We start from the raw sequence: 20,520 nt of genomic DNA, 5'->3' as shown, positions 1-20,520 counted from the left end.
TTTGAAAATGGGAGTGACCGATAATGTCAAAATTTCGAAAAAAGGTATCTAGCACCCCAGTCACTGGGTCTAACCATGCCTTTTTTTTACGTTCGATTGTTTACATTCTATGTAAATAATAGATGTAGGCATACCGCCCGGGGGCCTATACAACAAAACTAATTAATTATGTGAAAATTCCATTTGGAAATGTGGTCACGTTTTTAAGATATCACCAAGAATCCGTAGAAATACTCAAGCTGAGAATTAGAATTGCGTTTCAATAGATTCAAATTTGGGGGCATGCTAACTAATATCCTTTTACATAACCATATTATTGAAGTGAAATTTAGCCTAATTACTAGCCTAAATACCCCTAACCAATAGTTTTTATTGCCATCAATTTTAAAAGTGATAACCAAACGTAAGCATTCCAACTGAGAACTTTTTATAACAAAAAATCCAACGATAACCCCATTGTGGGAGTGTGGCCATCTTGCAGACGACCACGCAGACGACCGCAGTTGAACTAGGCTATTTTGGCGGGAACTCTAAAAGAAACGGAAAAAAGTGACGGAAAGAGCGCCACCTTCGGTCGCTTATAGACATTGTATACGTTTTCACGCACCAATGCATTCGACTTCAGTGACCCTGGAACCACCTACCTAACGACCGAAAAGAGGCCGGGTATTTGCCACGTTCTCATGGATATAAGTGTGCACACATGCTGATAGTACACAGCAATGACATGGCTTGTCTGAAAAAGGTGCGTATTATTACTGTGTAAATTATTACTTTTTTACCTCGAAAACTTACTGACTTGTTTTGATTTGTTTGCATACACCTGTCCGCTTGTCATTGCTGGATGTAAAATTTCAGTAAATACTTCTTCATGTGCACTACACATGATGTACATTAGCCCACCTTGTTGTGTCTCATCACTGTCGCCATGTAATATGAGACCGATGTTAAAAGCGGAGCCATTTATAGCCCAACAAGGTGGGCTAGATGTACATGTAGTGTGTACATTGATTGTCTGTTAGTCTAAAACAATACTACTTTCTAAGTTTCTATGGAGTCGTTATTTGCTTGTTTGTTCAAATCCTATATCAGCACCTGCTTTTCACTCGTCTGTCATGTCTGTCTGAACTGAAGTATTTGTGCCTTTGGTTGTATACAATACAAGACCAAGTATTCTGGGGCTATGTAGGCCTACTCATTTATTTTTGAACAACTCTGACATTTGCATTTACTGTACGGAACTACAGACTGTACGGAACTGCAAATGTCAGAATTGTTAAACATAAGTAAGGGGGGGGGGGGGGTAGGGGTTAGAACCCCAGACTGTGTAACTGCTTGTCAATAATGTTTGTTTTTGTTCCTACCAGTTTATTTACAGTTTGACTGTTCACTGTTGTATGCATTGCATGTTCATGTAGCCTATCGTGTACGTGACTCACAGCTCAGGGAATTATACACAAGCCACACAGAGTTTCCCCCCATTGATTTCAAGATTTGAAAATGCAAAATGAAAATGGCCTTGCCCACACATTATTGTTGCCATATTTTATTTGTTGTTGTTTTACTTATTTTTTACTATCCCCCAACTCAAATCTTTGTTCTTCACAGTGTTGTTTGTTTAATGTCTAAACTGAGTTCTTGTCCATCTGAAAATGTCTGAATATTAAGTGGACTGATTGACTTGTCAAGGTTACGTTTTTCTCAATTGTTGTGTTTCAGCTGCTTGGGTGGACTCGCCACTTTGTGAAAACGGAAACAAATTAATGTCACTTTTAAATAGTAGTAGCCCATGTTCATCTGCTGCTTTTTTTATTTTTTTTATACTCCAAACACACATACCCCATTCTCTTTCCTCCCTTCCCTGACCCCTTACTCCTAACTCTGGCTTAAAAAAAAAATTAGTCTGTTTAGTGTCCATTTATAAACCAGACATCCTGTTCCCTATCCTACCTATTCTATAATCATGATTAATGTATTATGCTTTTTATGCTTCCAGTTTTTTTTTTTCTGTGACAGAATTGAATAAAATGAATGAATGAATAAATCTAGAGTACTTGATAAAGCAACCTCGTCTATTGTGAATCACTATGCCATGCCTGTAGATTGCCCCTTGTCACTTGTATAATGATTACGCTAAATGTAGGTTGCTTTGCAAACAATAGGGTCAATCCACTTAGTATCCTTAAAGTGGGCCCTCTTTACATGGGGTTATCATAATGGACCTTTTTACTGCAAGGTCTACAAAGTCTGAGTATTTGCCACCCAGTCCCAAGGTTGGAAAACTATGGTAAGCTAGAACCAGGAACTGGGGGCTTAGCCTGTACTGAATTCTCAGTCCCCCCAAAAGACAAAACACAAAAAACAGTATGAATAAATAGTGTTACCACTACTCAAAATATTATAATTTACTCCAAATGAGACATTGTAAAATATGATTTATTTCCCAAATACCTCACATTAATTTTGTTTGCAACCAATTTAACACTTTGTTTGAATGTAACACTGTTACAACAACTGTTTTTGTTTTGGGCAATTCCAAGCAAACATGGACATGACACCAACAAATAAAATGTGTGTCACAACTTTCTTTCCACTTCAAAGTTATAGCTAACATATGAAAGGAAACAGACAATAACTTTGTTTACACATTCTGTACCATTTTGTACAAACTCAGCTCATGTTTGCACAAGCTGTTACTGGACCCTAAAAGTGAGCACATTAAAGCCATTGGACACTTTCGGTAAACAGTATTGTCCAAGGCCCACACTTCGTGTATCACAACGTATATATAAAATAACAAACCTGTGAAAATTTAGGCTCAATCGGTCATCGGAGTCGGGAGAAAATAACGGGAAAACCCACCCTTGTTTCCGCACGTTTCGCCGTGTCATGACATGTGTTTAAAACAAATCCGTAATCCTCATTATTGAGAATTGATAATTGTTTTAATGTTTTCTCAAAAAGTAAAGCATTTCATGGAATAATATTTCAAGAGAAGTCTTTCACGATTACCTTCTGTGAACCCTGTAAGTTATTTGTAAATCTGTGAACTTTTATTTTTTTTCTGTTCTGAAAGTGAATAATGGCTTTAAGGTGGTTTCTTCAAAGTTAGATATTTTCCCCCACAAGGGTTCTTCCAGCAAAACTTTAATAAATGTGATTAGCAGCAAAACTAGTAAAACTTTTACAAGTTTTTTAGTTTGAGAAAACTTTTGAATTGAGACAGGTGTATTTTTTACCATGTCCTTTTTGTGTAATGCGACTGACCGCTTTTTACAAAGCTATAACATCCAGAGTACAAAGCCCACAACATTTCTAATATCATCACTTCAAAGCCTTGGGTGTCAAGTACAAATCAGTCTATAAACTTTGTGGAAATAACATCTCACATAGAACTACTAGCACCAAGATCAAGAAATGAAACATAAAAGTGTAATGCGACTGACCATAGAATTGCCCTTTTGCATTATAATGGCTTTCCATTAGACCCAGTAACTGGGGCTCTGTAATAGTTTTTGAAATATTGCATTTGAAGATATGTCAACACATTTATGGTCTAATTGAAAGCCTTAAATGTAAAAAAAAAAAAAAAACAGTAGTTGTAACATAAGTACTCAAACAAAATATTTAGTGTTGAATTTGTGTCACATTTAACGTCACCTGACCCAATTCCCAGAATAGATGTGCTATGCCAAATCCATCAAATTCGGGTACAATGCTATAAATTTTTAAACAATTAAAGGGTTTTGATAACTTTTGTAGATCTAATTTTGTCCTACTAACTGTGAATGAAGAAAAATGTGTGTAATATATTATTTTCTGTAGGTCGTCAAATTTTTCAGAAAAAAATGAAAACCACAGATATGTTTTCAGGAGATTCATGTAAATCAAGTGTATAATGTACATGATTTGGTCGTCTCACTGAGACAAAAGTTATTTTCTAATTTTGTTCCAAAAACTATAGCAAAAACATAGATCGGCAAGTAATTTTTTAAAGGAAGCTTGATACCATCATTATCTTTTAACCGTGTAATAAGTGTCATATTTAAACCTGTGAATATTTGTGTGTTCGTACAAACTGAAGGGTTTTTTACTTCCAAGTTGTTATTATTTTGAAGCTTTTATTCTTTGCAGGGATTGTTGGAGCGTTTGGCTGAGGGGATTGTAGTGGGTGATGGCAGCTTCATTTTGACCATGGAGAAGAGGGGATATGCAACTGCTGGTGCCTGGACACCGGAGGCTTGTATTCTACACCCCGATGCAGGTACACATTGACTCTGACCTACAGGGTAGGCCTGTGTGGTGAATTCTTTCCTTTCTTTTGATAAGTGGCCCAAAGATGTGATGAGGTGTTCATTACTAACGATCCTTACTATAGGAGCTACACTTTCCTATTCATCCTTACTCTTGGTGCAGAACGCGCTAACCAAAACAGGGCTCGAATTTGGGGAAAAAATCCACAAGACCGCAGGGCTTGTTGCTCAGAATTTTTACTGGACCGGAAGATTTTTTACAAGACCAAAATTTTATTAGGAAAAAAAAAGTTAACACGATAGAACAGCAGGCCTTTTTCATCCCTTAGGAGGTTTTTTTTTTTTGCTTTGAAACCCAATCAATAAAGTTCCATATACCTACTTCACGTCATTCTCGCCGCCTCAAAAAAAAAATTCTGATTTGACAGGCAAATCACCAACAAAACACTGCAACGTGCAGCATTCATAAAAAGATCGTCATAAAAAGATTGACCAAAAATTTGACAGCAGTAGTCAGAAGCTCATCACTGTTGGTAGCCATACTTAGCAAGATGTTTGGCAACAAGACCTTACTTTTAATCCATGCAACACAGGGATGTGTGGTATTGCAACCAGACCTTCTTAATGCAAATTCAACACTCCTTTGTAAGGTATGAGACTTTACACATGGTCAGTGGTAAACAAACATCGCTGTACTAAGGTGTGCCGCCGCGCCGGGTACCAACACATCACTCTCTCATCCCCGCTCACTCACTCCCCGGGTGCATAAACATAAATGGTTTGAGACTAGATGTACAAGGTGTGGGCATGAATAAACTGAATGGAAAACTTGTATGCAGCCTGATGCACGTGAAAAAAGGACGGATTGACGTTCCGCAGGCGTGCTCAGAACACTGATTTGACGACAAGTAAACAAAAACTTTTATTCTAAATGAGATTGAAATACATTTTTTAATGAAAGATAATATATTTCTTATAATTATTTCTAATGGTAACTATAATTATTAGTATGCATAAAAAAAAAAAAAGACCGCCGGACTTGTTCGGCTTAAAGTTGACTGGACCGAAGCTAAAATCACTGGCCTCGGGCCTGTGGTCCAGCGTGAAATTCGAGCCCTGCGAAAAGGTTCGAAGCAGGCTTCATCAGACCCACTGTTTGTCCTTTCTCAGTGGTCCGCTGAGCAAATGCTAGTTAAAACACTCAAGGACCAGTCAAACTCTCTCCAAATGGTTCGTCTGGCTGGTCTTCTAAAACAATATTTCTGGTCCAGTAAGCATTTTGAGATACAAGACCGCTGGTCTTGTGGATTCCCCCCCCCCCCCCCCCCCCACCCCACAAATTTGAGCCATGGACCAAAACTCTTTCGCAAGTGGTCCTGCTGGATATAGTAAAATTACAAGCTGAATGTACCTAATCCTGGACAGATGGTTTTGTAGTTTTGAAATACAACAGTCTTGTACTTTCGAACACTTGTACCACATATAAAGGAGGCCTTCTTTTTACTGTATAATGACATCTTACAATGTTATAATAATTTGTGTATCTTCATATATATTTACAGTTCGACAGCTCCACCGTGAATTCCTGAGAAATGGTGCTGATGTGTTACAGACATTTACATTTTACTGCTCAGATGAGCAACTGGCACATGTTTCAGATGGCATTAACAACAAGGGAAATTTGGTAAGTTAAGGCAATTTTTAATATAAAACCTTTTTCACACTACTCTATTCCCCGGGGTTGCCCGGGGTAATGGCCTGCCTCAACCCCAGGGCCAAATTTCTTAAAGCCTGTAAGCACAAAAATTTGCTTAGCATGAAATTGCTTCCTTGGTAAAAACAGGTTTACCAACCAAGTTTTCATTTGTTGCATATTTCTTGATACTGGTATTTAGCTGTTGTTTGATAAATCCTAAAAGTCACGTGGACATTTGGTTGGTAATCCTGTTTTTACCAAGGAAGACATTTTATGCTAAGCAAATTTTTGTGCTTACAGGCTTTATGAAATTGGGCCCAGGTCTGACCCCAGTCTGCCTCGGCAAATGGGCGTACCCCGTGGAGCATTTGGGGTATTCATGAAACATGCAGCCGGAACACAATGGAATTGCGAGCTAGGCGGGGACAGTGGGAAAGCTCTCTAGGGTAGTGGTGGGCCTTCCCAGGGCTGTATTTTACAGGAATAAGAGATACAGTCTGAGCAGGGCAAACAAAACTAAATAAGCCACTCTTGGTAAAGTGCTACAAGAAGAAAACATTGATGAAAATAATTCAAGGGGATCAAGGTCGAAATTGATATTCCTCTTAAAGGCACTGGACACATTAGGTATTTGTCAAAGACCAGCATTCTCACTCGGCATATCCCAGCATATGCATAAAATAATAAATCATTTGGAAATCTTTACTCAATTGGTCATCGAATTTGCAAGAGAACAATAAAAGAAAAACACCCTTTTTGAGTTACGTTGTGTGCTTTCAGATGCATAATAAAAGGCTTCAGCTGAAGTCTTTTATTGTTTGAGTGGGGAATTACCTCTTTCTCAAAAACTACATTTCTTCAGAGGGAGCCGTTTCTCACAATGTTTTACAACAGCTCTCCATTGCCCGTTACCGAGCAAGTTTTTATGCTAACCATTATTTTGAGTAATTACCAAAATTGTCCAGTGCCTTTTAGGCTTTTCAAGTGATGGAAATGGCCTTTGCAAAATGAAATGGCCTTGCCCTCTCAAAGATGAAGTTCCAGACCCGGCTCTTATTAAATCTATAACTTCATGCTTAATTGCTAGACTGCAGATGGAATTAATGCTGCTGCCGTTGACCTTGCCAAAGAAGTGGCACAAGAGGGCGGTGCACTTGTTGCTGGCTCGGTGTCTTCGTTTCCCAAGTAAGCTTCGGGAAAGGCAAGAAGTACTGCCAGGATGCTTTCAGACAGCAGCTGACGATCTTCAAAGATAAGGGTGTGGATTTTCTTCTGGGCGAGGTATGTAGACAGACTTTGGCCTCCTAGGCTAGAGCTCCACTTGGGAGATTTGGAGGATTCCCCTCCCCATTTGGGGGATTGCGGTGGGGGTCCATAGCAACTTCCTACTAGAATTTTTCAAAAATAAAACCAATAAAATTGATAGTTTAAAAAATTATAACTTGCAGGGCTTGATTTTTGTGGGAAGATCCACAAAACCCAAGGGTGTGTTGCTGAAAATGTTCTATTGGACTGGGGTTCTTGTACAAGACTAGAATCAAATTGTGAACAAACTTCCAGTCAACATGCGTTTAAATGTTCTTGTTTGAACAATAACTGCACTTAGACATAATAGAGAAGTTTGATCTCATTTGTTCTTCATTTGGCTATTAAGTACACTTAAGTAGAATCGAAAGGTGTTTTTAGACTCAAAGTCAACAGTTGAACACTATGTTTTAGTTCTGAACATGCAGTGAGGTATATGACTGGTAGTGAATTGAAAAACACAAGACCTCCTGACTTAAACCACTGGCCTCAGGACTGCTGTTCAGTGTAAAAATCAAGCCCTTACTTGTCATCAAACAACCTCTTTAACTTAATTTATTTTGAATTTCAAATGTAGTATCATTAACTAAAGGCTTTTTAAACGCACAGGGCTGAGGCAGACTGGGTCTAAGTAAATATGTACATAATTTTATATCTCGTATATTAATCTATTTCTTATCTTTTCTCCGGGTAAACCTGTTCACAAACTTTGTGGTCTCCCACTGCAGGGCCTTGAAAAAGCAAATATTCAATACAAAGTTTCTTGAAGAAAAATAAAATAAAAAAGAACAAATAAACAATAAATACTATTAATTAAACAAATAACTAAACAAAAAGTAAAGTGGGTTCAAAAATTCATCCCAACATTTCAGCATGAATCTCGGGGTTTGCCCCTAAAATTTTCATTGACTGGCCAGCAGAACCAGTTAGCTTGTCATTTTAATGGTCCATCAGCTTTTCACTGGTCCATATTTTCAAATATGGACCACTTTGAGTGAATTCTGACTGGTCCTGATGTGTGTTAACTGGCACTTGGCCAACAGACCACTGTTAATGGATAACGCAACTGCTCAACTGTATGTATTTTCTTCCTTTTCATCTTCTTCCAATGCAGTTTTTCAATAATGTGACGGAAGCTGAATGGGCCATTGAAACCATGGTTGAAGTTGGAGTACCAGTGGCTTTCACCATGCGATTACCCCCAAGTGGGGATATTCTTGGGGTATCTGTGGCAGAATGCGCTGTCCGCATGGCAAAAGCAGGTACGTTGTTTGCTTGTAACATACTTCAGGCCCTCAAACTAACAATGGTTTATCAGAAAATCTAACTTGTTGAATAGTAAACAGTTATTGGTAATTGACTTTTGAACCTGTTTAGAACGTGTGTGTTTTTCATTAAATTATACTTCTTATATTTTTGCACTTTTGAAAAATTGTTGTAAGGCTGTCTGAGTCAAATTCCCTAGTGAGGCTATTCAAATACTTGTTCACATGATTTATGCTGTTTCCCTATATCTGATATGTTGTTTCCTGTTGTGTATCTCTCTACCTTTTCTTCCATATTTTCATTGAACCTTTGTGTAATTTGAATTGTGATATTTTGCTATGTGAGTATTTGCATTGATAATTTTGTTAAAACTTTGTGCATTTTTGAATTGTAGCATTTTTCTCTGTATTTTCAAATTTTCCTTGTCCACCTCACTTACATGTAAGAAGGAGTTTGACTCAGACAGTCCAATAAAATTGTTCTTAAGTGTGAAAATATCAGAATTACAATTAAACGATAAACACCTTTGTGCATTTACTGCATTTTTTAATTTTATCATTTTGAATTGTAATATTTCCATCTATAACTTCTCTCTGCCTTTCTCAAATTGAACCTTTGTGTAATTTGAATTGTGATGTTTTTATCTATATCTCTGCTTTTCTCACAATAAACCTGTGTGCATTTTGAATTGTATTGTTTTCATATATAAATGCTCTCTGCCTTTCTCAAATTAAACCTTTGTGCATTTTTAAATTGTAATATTTCCATCTATAACTTCTCTCTGCCTTCCTCACATTGAACCTTTGTGTAATTTGAATTGTGATGTTTTTATCTATATCTCTGCTTTTCTCACAATAAACCTGTGTGCATTTTGAATTGTATTGTTTTCATATATAAATGCTCTCTGCCTTTCTCAAATTAAACCTTTGTGCATTTTTAAATTGTAATATTTCCATCTATAACTTCTCTCTGCCTTTCTCACATTGAACCTTTGTGTAATTTGAATTGTGATGTTTTTATCTATATCTCTGCTTTTCTCACAATACACCTGTGTGCATTTTGAATTGTAATGTTTTCATATTTAATTGCTCTCTGCCTTTCTAAAATTAAACCTTTGTGTAATTTGAAATCTATATATTTCCATCTATAACTTCTCTCTGCATTTCTCACATTGAACCTTTATGCATTTTGAATTGTAATGTTTTTATCTATAACTTCTCTCTGCCTTTCTCAAATTAAACCTTTGTGCATTTTGAATTGTAATGTTTTTCATCTATAACTTCTCTTTGCCTTTCTCAAATTAAACCTTTGTGCATTTTGAATTGTAATATTTCCACCTATATAGCGTCTCTCTGCCTTTCTAAAATTAAACCTTTGTATAATTTGAATTGTAATATTCTTACCTATATCTCTGCTTTTCTCACAATAAACCTTTGTGCATTTTGAATTGTAATGTTTTTCATCTATAACTTCTCTCTGCCTTTCTCAAATTAAACCTTTGTGCATTTTGAATTGTACTTTTTCCATCTGTAACTTCTCTCTGCCTTTCTCAAATTGAACCTTTGTGCATTTTGAATTGTAATATTTTCAACTATTACTTTCATTCTTTCATATTCATATTGAACTTTTTTGCATTTAAAACGAATACTTTCTTATACTAAAAGATCCTTAAGAATTGTAAAGAAATAATTGTCATATATAACTTCAATTCATTCCTTATTCACATTCACACTAAACAGATGTGCATTATATGATTTGTTTTTTGTTTGGTTATATCTTTCTTTCCTTGGTGAATACATATAAACCGTTGTCCATTTTGACTTCCAATATTTTCCTCTTGAACTTGGTATCTTCCCCCAAATTTTATACTTTCTAATTCTAGCCCCCTCTGCCATAATTGTATCTTGATAGTTGAAATGATTGTTGTCTTTGAATATTTTATTTGATCTGTAATTTTGCTATTTGAATGCATTTGTTTCACATTGAGGTTCAAGGTTCATGTATTACCCACAGAAAATGATTATAGATTAACACAAAGATTTAACTTTACAGTATAGATATCAGGTTTAGTGTGGTTAACTAATTCTTAATTGTTGATTCATTAGGCCTAAAGTAGTGTTGTATCAGATGGTTGTTATTATAGCAGTTATTAGAACAATAAATAGCTATATCCATTTCCACCTGGAATATCCATGTGTTATATTCTCACCATAGAGTTTTTTAAAAGAAAAGAGAATTCTTAAAATGAAAACTATTTTTTTTGTGCTGTGAAATAAGTTTCCTTAGAAGTTAGTTTAGTCAAGTTGGTGTATACAAAATATTTGTTCACTAAAGGCCTAGAGTTTTTCAAAAGAGAATTCTTGAAATGAATACTAGTTGTTGAATGCTGTAAAATTATAATAGATGTTAAATTTGCATCGGGGATAAAGAATATTATTTTTGGTATTTACCCATACACCGATGTGTGTAAGCACTGTATACTCAGTACTTTCCCGAGTCCTGTGAAAAAAAAAATAAAAAAATATCACAGGCATGTTACTCGGGTGGGATTCGAACCCACGACCCTTGCAATTCTAGAGCAGTGTCTTACCAACTAGACTACCGAGGTTGCCCGGCAGCTAGAGGCAGTTCGAATCCTATGTTTTGGCAGCGGGTACCGCAACGATATAATAGATGTTAAATTTGCATCGGGGATAAAGAATATTAATTTTGGTTTTTACCCATACACCGATGTGTGTTAGCACTGTATACTCAGTACTTTCCCGAGTCCTGTGAAAAAATATCACAGGCATGTTACTCGGGTGGGATTCGAACCCACGACCCTTGCAATTCTAGAGCAGTGTCTTACCAACTAGACTACCGAGGTTGCCCGGCAGCTAGAGGCAGTTCGAATCCTATGTTTTGGCAGCGGGTACCGCAACGATATAATAGATGTTAAATTTGCATCGGGGATAAAAAAAGTACTGAGTATACAGTGCTAACACACATCGGTGTATGGGTAAAAAGCTGTAAAATTAGTTTCCTTGAAAGTTAGTTTTGTTAAGCTAACTTTTTTGGTCTAAGTGTATATTTATTGTTATCCTAGAGGGATGTATGACATTTTACATTGTGGTTGCCTTCGAAATGCAGGTGCTAGCGTTGTTGGAGTTAACTGCATCTATGATCCAGTAATCAGTCTAAAATCAATTGCCTTGATGAAGAAGGGCCTAGAGGAGGCAGGACTCCAGACCTATCTGATGGTCCAACCATTGGGCTATCATACACAGGACCCTGGGATGGAGAAGTGTAGGACCTACGCCGCACTACCATCATGGCCTTTTGGTAAGACCATGAATTTGCTGACTTTCTTAGTAATATGTTAATTAAGCCTGGGAACGACTGGGGGAACTAGTGTTGAAGTCCCAACTATTGAATGCTTAGTCGAGTCGCGACTTCTCTTTTTTCACTACTCGAATAATGGTGCCGCCATGACTACCACAAAAACAGATGTGACTACCTGCTTGGTGAACCGATTGTGTCGCTCACGACTATTCACAAAAATATTATTTATGAATCACAATCAGACATCAGGGGCACAATCCTTCAATCCATTCAGCGTGAATGTTACTATATTGTGCCTGTGGAGAACGACATACCACAATGCGTCTTGGGAAATATTAGTCTATTTGAGGCGCGACTAGTCAAGTAGTAAATTGCACTAGTTGCCTATGCCTATAAGTAATATTAAGTTTAATGTCTCATTTCCCAAAACACACCTTTGAAGGGCTGGCCTGATACTTCACTAGGCAACGGAGGCGATTGCCTCCATGCCCCCTTGTCATTGCCATGACGCCCTTGAAATGCCCTAGGAGAAATTTACAATTTCCTCATAGGGTGCCCTTGCCTTGGTGCCCTCACCTAGGTGCCCTTACCCTTTCAAAATTGATGCTTATACAGGCCTGGAACGAGCAATGCCTTTAAGTATGCAGAAACCATTACAATAAAAAATCTTCAAGTCTGTATGAAGGGGGTACAAAAACAAGTGGTTAAGAGCATCAAATTCAAGTTCTGTTGCTAAGTCACCAGAGTGTGGGTTAGAATCCCGGTTGTGACACTTGTGCCATTGAGCAAGATACTTTACCATAATTGCTTCTCTTCACCTAGGGGTATAAATGGGTACCTGTGAGGGTAGAGGTTTATATTGTGAATGAAAAAAGCCTTTGGAGTGATCTAAACGGTTGCCACGGTTGTACACTCCCAGGGGAGCTAAGAAACATTAAAAGGGATGTTATTTGCCCTATGACCAGGGCACTAATGTTAAGCGCATTGATACGGTTTTTGTGAAATGTGCTATATAAGAATTGGTTGTTATTATTATTATTATTATTATTATTATTATTATTATTATTATTATTATTATTATTATTATTATTAAAGGCAACAGAGGAACAGAGACCCTGGCCTCTCATTAATGTTCTCTCTTTTTGTTTTGCAGCAATGGAGCCTCGTGCTTTAACCCGTATTGATGTTCATCGTTTTGCTAGAGAGGCTTATGAGCTGGGAGTTCGTTACATTGGAGGATGTTGTGGATTCGAGCCACATCATATCAAAGCAATAGCAGAAGAGGTAATGCATCACTGATATTCTACCTTTTCAATTACTTATTAAAGACAAAATAAAGGATTGGTTGTTACCAGTAAAAACTTTGAGTATATTGCTGTTAAACATTTGAGCCCTTTTTCACACTGCTCTATTCCCTGGTTGCAACTTCAGGAATAAGCCCTTTCACATTTGGATCGCTCTACTCCCAATATACCCCTGCAGATGGGCATACATAGGAATAGCCACCCCTGCACTGTAGTATACAAATATTGACTGCTTCGAGTGCTATGGTTAAAACTATGACTCCCGAGGTGATCCCCGGAGCGTACTATTTTCCTGAGGCGAAGCCGAGGGAAAATAGAACGCCACGGGGATCACCGAGGGAGTCATAGTTCTAACCATTGCACGAGTAAAAGCAGTCAATATTTGTTTTATAACACCCCAAACATTTCTAAATACTGTACTATTATTATTAAGTTACAGACCTGAATGCTACAATCAACGGACGCAGCGAATACAGATTGCAAAAACTTTTACTGTGCTGCATGTTGTGTCGTGCAATCCGAAATGGTTACAGACTATTAATTTATAATCCTCGTATACGCAAAGGACGTCTGGGTACTGCACGCCGTGTGCTAGTCTTCGGACTAGCGCACGGCAAACCAACGCACTATCACATGGCCGTCGTCTAGCAAAACTAAGACATGTCATGTGACGCGCTCTAAACCAATGAGCAGGCAGAATACTTGTAAGGGGTGTTATAATAGGAGTTAGCAGTCCAACCCAGGGGTATTCTTAAAATGTGCAAATGGAGAAGTGGATTAGAAACCTTGATGGGGGACAGTGTGAAAGTGTACCGAGGTAGAGGTGGGGTAAAACAATCTCCTGGGGCCTCCCTCCATAAGCTGTATTTCCACGGGGATAAGAGACACAGTTAAGAAATGTCTCGGTTAATGCTGTGCAAGTTTCTTGAACCAGACCATGTTCGAGCCAACCACAACCAGAATACAGAACCAACAACATAATAAAATGGACTTGCCTGACTTGCACATTATAATAAAATTGTTGCTTTCTTGTTGGTAGCTGGCTTAAGAGCGAGGGCGCTTCCACCAAGTGCGGGCGTCAGTGGCTCTTGTCTATACTCGGAAATTACACACATGCAATGTCTTTTCCAGTTCATTGCAGTGCACATACTTGCACTAGCTTTTATAAGCTAACCCCACCAGACCATGTTTGAGCCAATGACACCCATAATACAGAACCAGCAAGTTAACAAATAGGACTTGGTTGGAGAGCCTGAAAAAATGATCACTATAATAGTTTAATAAAGTTGTCATTTCTGATTGGCAGCTGGCTGAAGAGCGAGGGCGTCTTCCACCAAGTGCTCCTGTCGGTGGCTCATGGAAAAGTTTGGGTTTGAGTCACATCAAGTACTATTCTAATAAGTGAGTATTTTGAAATTCAACATAATTATTGTAATGACTCTAATCATATTAAGCTAGTATATCGCTTCCAAAGTTGTATTGTAAACCTTGGTATGATCCTTTGCTATTCAGCAGTTACAGATTGTACGGATTCTGACACCCCTGAACAAAGATGACAAAATAGGGAGACTGCCAAACATAGGCAGTGCTGTGACTAGGGTAAAATTTAAAGGGGACGGGGGGCTGCACTAAGTTTCTAGCTGAGGACACCTCTGGCCAAGTTTCTATCTGCCCTTTTTCTTAAACATCAATGCCCCCCTCTTAGTTACACCACTTAACATACATTAAGCTCAGCTGGTAGAGCACCGGCATGTTATCCCGGAGGTCATTGGTAAATTTGTTCTTTGTTCAATCTCAAATTATTAAAAAATTACCCACAATCAGTGTCCCTTGTGCTTTATTTCTTGATATTTGAAAATATAAAGTTGCATCCCCTTCAGGTGGTCCCTTGGCTGCCATTTCCCAGGTTGTATGGTGTATTCAGATGTGATCCCTGGCTTCACAGTAGTTACATGTTGTAGGGTGTCTGACTGGCACCCCTCGAACAAAGACATTGCATTGTGTGTCCTGACCAAGCGATCTATTTGACCGGACCCAAGCTCTGCACGGTCAGCAGCAGAGCGTGGGTTCGAATCCTGGTCATGACACTTAATTGTGCCCTTGAGAAAAAACACTTTTAACCATAATGGCTTCGTACAACATTTGGATGGTAGTGCATCTTGCTCTACCAGCCAGGCTCCTAGTGGATGATACCCACGCCTACATCCATACGGAATCCGAATGGGGTAACCCTGGAGTAGGTGGCAACGTGCCCAGGGTGACAGTTGATTTGAGTTGACAGCCCCCAAAAGTCTTATCAAAAGTGAGTTTAAAAGATGAAGAGCAATGGATAAAAAAGAAAGTCTGAACCGGTTTGTACAAGTAGAAAGGGATGGTTCCTTCTGATAGGAGAATGTGAATGAAAGAGTGAAGGGGATGAGTTGGATTTCTTTAGCTTTGTGCTAAACCTGTAATCAATCTATCTATTTCAGAACCAATTGGGAGTATTGGGAAAACCTGAAACCAACAACAGGACGAGAGCTTGATGCATTCACAGAGTTTATGCCCGATGACTGATGAACCGAGGGACTTGAGTTCAGGTGATGGACACAAAGATGAACACAAGGTAGCCAGGGTCAAAATATTCATCAAGCCTGCAAGCACAATAACTGGTTAAGCACAGAAAAAGTACTGCTTAAACAGAAACAGGTTTCCAGCCAAAATTAAATTAAGTTTACCCTGTTGTGACTGGTGCCCCACCCATTTTTTGCTAAGCAAAGAAATTTGTGAAGCAATATCTGTTGCTTAAAGTAACGTTACAGAATTGGTAAGAAACGTGACCCAGATGGCCGATCGATCTCGAACTTCTACAGGTTTGTCAGTTTATGTATATGGTGGATTACATAAAGTGCTTACACTGCCAGCAATTTTTTTGCTAGCAAAACCAATTCTGTAATATTTCTTCAACAGCTTTATGTATTGGAGCCAGCTCATAATGGCATCTTGGAATATACACACGAAGTAAGATTAATGGGAAATTTTGTGAGGCGGGAATACAAATGTATTGAAGTTTGCGGTGACACCATGAGCATTAGAACTCATGCTTACTAAGTTCATAAGGCAAAGCACACGAAAAGGCATCTGGTGCTTACTGCATGAAAATGCTTATCCATGGTGAACGCACAAGCTGCATGATCGACTTATTTTTTTAAATTAACTACATTAAAGCCATTATACACTTTCATGACAGAAAAAATAAAAAAAGTTCACAGATTTACAAATAACTTACAGGGTTTACAAAAGGTAATTGTGAAAGACTTCTCTTGAGATATTACTCCATGAAATGCTTTACTTTTTTGAGAAAACATTACCACAATATCAATTCTCGATAGCGAGAATTACAAATTTATTTTGAACACATGTCATGACACGAGGAAATGGCGGAAACAAGGGTGGGTTTTCCCGTTATTTTCTCCCGACTCTGATGACCGATTGAGCATAAATTTTCACAGGTTTGTTATTTTATATAGAAGTTGTGATAACACGAAGTGTGGGCCTTGCACAATACTGTTTACCGAAAGTGTCCAATGGCTTTAAGCAAAGTTTTCTGCTAACAGAGCCATTTATATAATGAAACATTAATCGATGACATTGATATTTAACAAATGCAATTTTTCAAATCAATTCGTTTTGAAGAAACAAATGATAACATTTACCCGGTACATAGTTTTCAATTGGACAGGAATTGTATTCAAAAATATCAGAAATAATTGTTTTGGTTAATTGACACTTGTATCTAATTTATGCCTAGTTTCAAGACTTTTGTATGAAGGGTAACTGTTGTATGAGATAATATATTGGTTTGGTTTAGGCTATTTGAAGAAATTGCGCTATTGTAAATTAATTTTCTTAGCTTGTAAAGCTTCCATTCTTAAAGGCAGTGGACACTATTGGTAGTTACTCAAAATAAATATCATCATAAAACCTTTCTTGATTACAAGTAATGGGGAGAGGTTGATGGTATAAAACATTGTGAGAAACAGCTCCCTCTGAAATGACGTAGTTTTCGAGAAAGAAGTAATTTTCCACGAATTTGATTTCGAGACCTCAAGTTTAGAATTTGCGGTCTCAAAATCAAGCATCAGAAAGCACACAACTTCGTGTGACAAGGGTGTTTTTTCTTTCATTATTATCTCGCAAATTCGACGACTGATTGAGCTCAAATTTTCACAGGTTTGTTATTTTATGCATATGTTGAGATACACCAACTGTGAAGACTAGTCTTTGACAATTACCAATAGTGTCCACTGTCTTTAATTAGATTTAGAAACCAGTTTTAAATTGTTAAAAGAATTTTGTATGATATAAATGCTTATTGTTGACCGAGAAACATTGATTTTGTATCGATAATTTTGCCTTCAAACCTATCTCAATAAAAATGTTTCTAAAAGTGCATTTCTCATCCATACTTTAAATAAAGAACACGTATTTTTCAAAGTAAAAGGACATTTTTATTTAACAAATGCAATTTTTTTAAATCAACAAGTTTTAAAGAAACCACCGATAAAGTTTACCTATATAATTTCAATTGGACAGGACTTGTGCTAGAAGCTATCAGAGCTCAAAGGGAAATAATGAATAGGTCAATTGGCAGGATAGGATGAAGACAGCTGTATGAGATAAAAGGTTAGTTTTAGTGTAGGCTTTTTAAAAAAACAAAATTGTTGGACACTTCTTTTCTAACCTTTCATTAGGAAAGTGAAACGAATCCCATACTTTTGTACTAATTTGAAGACGACTCCCATAGATGTACTTGTATTCTGAGGCCTCACATGCATTTTATATGATGCGTGTAAAAATAATAAATCTTGTGATCAGACTAGCCTGATGTCTGAGTCAATAGGTCCAGGTTAAAATCTGGGTCATGATCCTTGTGTGAGAAAAACCCTTTATCGCTTCCCCATGCCCAGGAGTAGATTACCTGTTAGTGTAGAGACTATTGATGTGAATGATAAGCATCACAAGATCCAATGGGTCGCATACTTCGTAGGTTGTAAGAGTGATTTAGGAATACTGATGCTGTAATGACCAAAGGAAAGCAATTGTGTCTGAGTCATTGGGTGTGGGTTCAAACCATGGTTATGAGCAAGATTTGCTTCTCCTCAACCAGGAGTACAGGGTTACTTGCATGGTTAGAGATAGTTGATGCGAACGATCGCCATCACAAGAACCCATTGGTTACTTCAACATACTTCTTAGGATGTATAGTGATACTGAAGGTGTATAATGATCAAGGAAAGTAACGGTGTGAAATGATTTGATGCTTGTAGCTGAGCGGTCTAGTGATTGGCCTCAACCCTGATGTCTGAGTCAATGGGTGTGGGTTCAAATCCTGGTCATGGGCAAGAATTGTTTCTTCTCACCCAGGAGTATAGGGTGTTACCTGCGTGTGTAGGAACCCATAGGTTCAGGAATTCATTCAGGAACACTGAAGGTTCAATGACCAAAGTTCTTAGTCATTGGACCAGGATTTGCTTCTCCTCAACCAGGAGTACAGGGTTACCCACAAGTGTAGAGATTGCTGTCATAACAGTACACTGTTAATAATAATAATAATAATAATAATATGGATTTATAATGCGCACTTTTCCAGAAAACCGATCAAGGCGCCTCGCGAATGTAGAGATCGATGTTGTGAATGAACAGTATCATAAGAACCCATTGGCAGGAATACTGAAGGTGCAATGCCATAGGGAAGTAGTTGTACAATTATTTGATACTTGAGTCAAGTTGTTTAGTGATTAGGCTCGGCCCTGATGAGTCGGTGGGTGTGGGTGCAAATCCTGGTCATGGGCGAGAATATTGCTTCTCCTCACCCAGGAGTTCAGGGTTACCCACAAGTGTAGAGATTGCTGTCGTTAATGCATGGTAAGAACTTGAGTTGAGATCATGTTTCAGGAATACTGAAGGTCCAATGAATGTACATGGGGCAAATTGTGCAAAATTACTTGATGGTAATTGATTTAAAAGCGCACTATAAGTCAGTAGATATGGTAAGCGTTATTTTTTTTAATAATAATTTTTTTTAAATAAACCACCAAACAGGTATCATTGCAGTAAAAATTAATAAATATCATTCTTATATTGTGGGTTTTTGGGCGCAGTGGTTTATTAATAAGTGATTGAATTATGACTGAATAAGACGGTGTTTTTATAAATTTGAGTTTGGAAGTATACCTCTCACCTTATTCGAAATCTTGATGTATGGTTATCTTGGTTTATACGGTTGTTTTATATTTCTCAGAACATGGACTGGTATTAAGTTAAGCCTTGAAATATAACTTAAATGATATTTATCATGATTGTTAAATCTTGTAATGGATTTTCTTATTAAATAAAATAAAATAAATACTTTTTATGGCAATTGCAAACTACAGCTGCTGAACATCGCAAGACGAATATTTTTTCTTCCCCCCCCCCTGCATTTTAAAAACTGTTTTAATACTGGAAACAATTTGGCCTTTAAGGGTCATTTGCGGTCACAACAGTTACTACCTCCATGCTTATAACTACACTCAAATCTATTGTTACTTTGCAATAGCGACCTCTAGCGATAGCCCAGTCGAGAAGCAGTGCCTCGGCGTCGGGTCTTAATTATTTTTTTTTTTTAAACGTTATGAGAAAGACTATTTGTGTTGTGAAACGTAAGGCCATAGTTAAGAACACACTGTTTGAGGGCATTCTGTATTGGAAGACTTCTATATCTGTGTTTAAGAGAAACATAATTTTTGTTGTCAGGTTGCACTTTTCAAAATAATGTCTCTCTCTACGCTATCGAGTTTTCAGTGGTTGGCAGAAATTGTGTGAATTGTGCAGCAACTCTTGGGAATGGTGAAGGAGTTTTGAAAGCGATTTTATATTATTATTTAGGCGACCTTTAATGTGTTAGAGCGCCCTCTATCGCTCTTGAAAATTCAAACAAACAAACAAACACAAAACACACCCCAGTGAACGAACAAACATCCCAATAAACACCCAAAATAAACCAACAAACCACCAAACAAACGTCCCAAAAAAAAAGAAAATAAATAAATAAACCCAGACATACAAACTGGTCCTAGAGTGAATGCAGCCTATCCATCAACAAGATAGAAACAAACACAGAATCCATCAGAATTAGTATGTTCGGCAATGGAGGAATTAAATGATTTCTTCATGGTTCGATCCTCCAGTAATTGGTGTTGTCTGTGGATGACTGTGTCCCCAAGTCTGTTGTGTAGTTAAAGACAGTTGACACTATTGGTAATTACTCAAAATAATTATTAGCATAAAACCTTTCTTGGAAACAAGTAATGGGTAGAGGTTGATGGTATAAAACATTGTGAAAAACGGCTGC

At 37.6% G+C, this 20,520-nt stretch overlaps 1 protein-coding gene across 1 annotated transcript; it reads left to right on the top strand.

Annotated features, from left to right (window-relative positions):
* Positions 1–635: 635 nt before the first annotated feature.
* LOC117291624 (betaine--homocysteine S-methyltransferase 1-like) lies at positions 636–15,982 on the top strand. The gene is given in 10 exon segments (XM_033773454.1): positions 636–745; positions 4,135–4,264; positions 5,816–5,937; positions 7,037–7,121; positions 7,124–7,230; positions 8,369–8,516; positions 11,650–11,841; positions 12,995–13,125; positions 14,452–14,546; positions 15,617–15,982. Coding segments are annotated over 10 exon segments (1,137 nt in total). The 5' UTR covers positions 636–703; the 3' UTR covers positions 15,702–15,982.
* Positions 15,983–20,520: the final 4,538 nt, after the last annotated feature.

The sequence above is a fragment of the Asterias rubens genome, chromosome 1, assembly GCF_902459465.1.
Source record: "Asterias rubens chromosome 1, eAstRub1.3, whole genome shotgun sequence".
NCBI classification, from domain to species: Eukaryota; Metazoa; Echinodermata; class Asteroidea; order Forcipulatida; family Asteriidae; genus Asterias; species Asterias rubens.
The sequence above is the reverse complement of the archived record's forward strand: the minus strand, read 5'-3'. Positions and strand labels throughout refer to the sequence as shown.